The 3,234-nt window shown below is 51.3% G+C and overlaps 1 protein-coding gene across 1 annotated transcript; it reads right to left on the bottom strand.

The window, feature by feature from the left end:
* Positions 1-552: 552 nt before the first annotated feature.
* LOC131757700 (involucrin-like) lies at positions 553-2,800 on the bottom strand. Its single transcript, XM_067031983.1, has 2 exons — positions 2,769-2,800; positions 553-1,575 (listed from the first exon to the last, which is right to left on the bottom strand). The coding sequence occupies exon 2, from the start codon at positions 1,550-1,552 to the stop codon at positions 713-715; it is 840 nt and encodes a 279-aa protein (XP_066888084.1). The 5' UTR covers positions 1,553-1,575; positions 2,769-2,800; the 3' UTR covers positions 553-712.
* Positions 2,801-3,234: the final 434 nt, after the last annotated feature.

Genomic DNA, 3,234 nt, shown 5'->3' with positions numbered 1-3,234 from the left:
AACCCAGGTGGAGCCTCCACTCCCTCCCCGTGCCTTTGGCCATGGGCTAGGATTGGACTCGGTGGGTATAATGTAAAGAAGTGTTGAACTGAGGTGAATAGATCCTCTTCTCCCAACCAGGATAACCTATCTCCTTTTCATGACTGCTAAGTGCTCCTTTCAGGTGCATAAATGAAGTTGTTTTGTTTTCTTTTGGTGTTGTTATGATTTCATTTTTAGAAGCTGTTGAATGTATTGAGTGGTTAGGGGAGCAGACTTTAAAAGGGGTCAAAATGTCTGTCTTCCTCTGGAAATTGACCAAGAGTCATTTGCAACCATTAGCCTCCACACAGGTTTTTATATGGTGAGCGACAGAGGGTAAAAAGCCAAAGAGAATACAGGATCCCAGGCCATCCAGCATTTATTCTGTATTATATGCACTCACAGATTCAACAATGGTAGTGGGGATACAGTCAGAGTTGCTGTAGTCACTGTCTCTTCAAGCAGAGGCTCTGGCCACCTGAGGTTGGGATTGTGCTCATCAGGGGTGGGTGCTGGCAATAGCTCCCTTCCCCCACCCCAAGCCCTATCCCAGAGACATGCAGAAGGTCAGGGTCAGGCAGGTTCACAGATAAGGTGCGCCACCCAGGCTGGGGACTGGACGTAAGCCAGGCCACTGGCTCTCTCTTCACTTTTGTGGGACTTCCAGGGGCCTCTGGGACACTGGGGGTGGTCACTTATCTTTGGGGGACACTCCTGCTTCTTCAGCGGGCAAGACTTCTGGCTGGACTGGGTTGTTCTCTTGGACGTGGCCAGGAGCTGGGACAAGCAGAGGCTGCTTCAGTGACTCCTCCTGCTGCTCCAGCAGCTGCTCCCCTTTCTTTCCCAGTTTCTCATCTTTCTTTGCTAGCTCTTGATCCAGCTGCTGACCCAAGACCTTCTTCTCCTGTTCCAGCTGTTCCACAGGCTGGTCCTGCTTCTGTGATTCTTGCTGTTGTTGCTGCTGCTGTTCCACAGGCTGTTGCTTCTCCTGTGATTTTTGCTGTTGCTGTTGCTGCTGTTCCACATGCTGTTCCTTCTCCTCTGACTCTTGCTGCTGCTGCTGTTCCACATGCTTTTCCTGCTCCTGTGACTCTTGCTGCTGCTGCTCTTCCACATGCTGTTCCTTCTCCTGTGACTCTTGTTGCTGCTGCTGCTGTTCCACATGCTTTTCTTGCTCCTGTGACTCTTGCTGCTGTTGCTGCTCCTGCTCTTCCTTCTCCTGTGACTCTTGTTGCTGCTGCTGCTGTTCCACATGCTTTTCTTGCTCCTGTGACTCTTGCTGCTGCTGCTGTTCCACATGCTTTTCCTGCTCCTGTGACTCTTGCTGCTGCTGCTGTTCTACATGCTGTTCCTGCTCCTGTGATTCTTGCTGTTGCTGCTCCTGCTGTTCCTTCTCCTGTGACTCTTGTTGCTGCTGCTGTTCCACATGCTTTTCTTGCTCCTGTGACTCTTGCTGCTGCTGCTCTTCTTGCTGTTGGTGAGAACTGAGGGCAAGGGGCAGGGCCACTGTCAGATTAACTTTCTGGGACATCTTGGAAGCTGCTTTAGGTCAACCTGAAAAACAGGAGGGGTCAGAGGGTTAATTGAAGGCAAGGAAGTAGATGAACCCCTGGAAATATGCAGCAGTGCCTGGTTTCTCAGCATCCCCTCTTCCCTTGGGTGGGAGTACTCTCCCACCCACACTGGGCTATCATTCCCCAGAAGCAGCAGAATGAAGGGTAGGAATGGAGAGGGGCAGGGAAAGGCCCTCCTGGGAGCCTCTTGTTCCCAAGAGACAACAAAGAGGACTCTCTCCAGAGGTTCTCTGCAAAGGTGGGCTGGGTACCACTTCACCTCCTGCTCTTGCCTATCCTTGTCTCTCCCTTGTTTCTGACTTTCACGTACAAAGAAGAGAGATGAGCTCTGGGATTATGACAAGAAGAGGGAAGGTGCCAGGAAAAGAAAGGTCTCCTGGAGGACTCTCGAGTCCTGCAAAATCAGTAGCCCATCTTGAGAGGATCTGAGAGGTGAGGGTGCACGCCCTGGACTGGAGTCACGTGACATGATCTCAGCTTAAATCTCCCAGTGAAATGCTGCGTGGTTCTGGGCAAGTCATTTAGCCCCTCTGGACCTCAGATTTCTCCTCTGTAAAATGAACAGATTGGCCTATTCAGCTCCAGAGCTGCTTTCTCTCCTGACCATCTGAGCTTTAGCTGGTGGTGGTGGGAGGAGGCTGGAAGGTTGCTGAGAGTTGGAGCTGCTTCTTTCAAGTCTCCTACTTCTAAGCTGGGTTTCCCTGCCCCTGCTCAGCCTGGGTTCTCCAAATAGAAAGTGTTCCCCATGCTGCATTTCTCCCTTTGGTAGCACAGCCAAGAGTTACAAGCATGTCCTCGGATACCCTACCTCCATAAAGAAAGCAAAATCACAGTCAGCCCAAATCAATCAGTTTTAGGAGAGAAATTGGTCATATTTCCCCTTCATCCCCATCTTACTCTCTCTGTCTCTCTGCCTCTCTCTCTCTCTCTCTCTCTCTCTAAAATACGGTCCCAAGAAAGTATGGGGTAGGAGGAGATTGCTGTCTGTCTGTGTTTCCATACCATGGCACCTAGCCCTCAGCACAGTGACCTGAGCCCTCCTAGAAGGACAGTAGTCCTGTTGAATCCGGCACACAAGTAATACCTACACCCACCTGGCTGGCCACCCCCAGCCATGTTCTGGCCTGTGGGAGGCCCCTGGTCCCAACCTTGGTTCTGCTAGCTAACACTTACCTGACTCACAGTGAGGACGGCTGGAGAAGCTTCTAGTGGAGCACTGAGCCGAGCAGGGGCCAGGGTGCCCTTTATACTGTTCCCCAGCCTGGCCTCTTTCCCAAGGTGAAGGAGATGGACTGGTTTCACCGCTCCAGTTGGTCAACTTCCTCTAACCCCTTCCTGACTCATCATAGGAACCTTAAGCAAAAAAAACCCTCAGGACCCCTTTTCGCAGGGACACACAGCTCCTGCCTGGCCAGCGGGCTCTGGGGGCTCACTCACTCCTGTGATACTCGTGACCTGGGCACAGGGAAGTGAGGGAGGCATCTCAGGAAGCTGGTCCCCTTTTCCTCTTGTTTTGTGACCTCAGCCAAGCTTTTCTTCTGAATCTCAGTTTCTCCACCTGTAAAATGGGTTTTTCCTCATTGTTAGGCTGTGGAATTCATTTCCAAGGGCACAGAATAGAAAGTTATATGTCTTTCTA

Source organism: Kogia breviceps, chromosome 1, assembly GCF_026419965.1.
Source record: "Kogia breviceps isolate mKogBre1 chromosome 1, mKogBre1 haplotype 1, whole genome shotgun sequence".
Taxonomy (NCBI): domain Eukaryota; kingdom Metazoa; phylum Chordata; class Mammalia; order Artiodactyla; family Physeteridae; genus Kogia; species Kogia breviceps.
This window is presented reverse-complemented; position numbering and strand designations above follow the sequence as displayed.

What these genes read in the sequence shown, in the direction of transcription:
- LOC131757700 (XM_067031983.1), bottom strand. Translation starts at nt 1,552, where the DNA reads ATGTCCCAGAAAGTTAATCTGACAGTGGCCCTGCCCCTTGCCCTCAGT.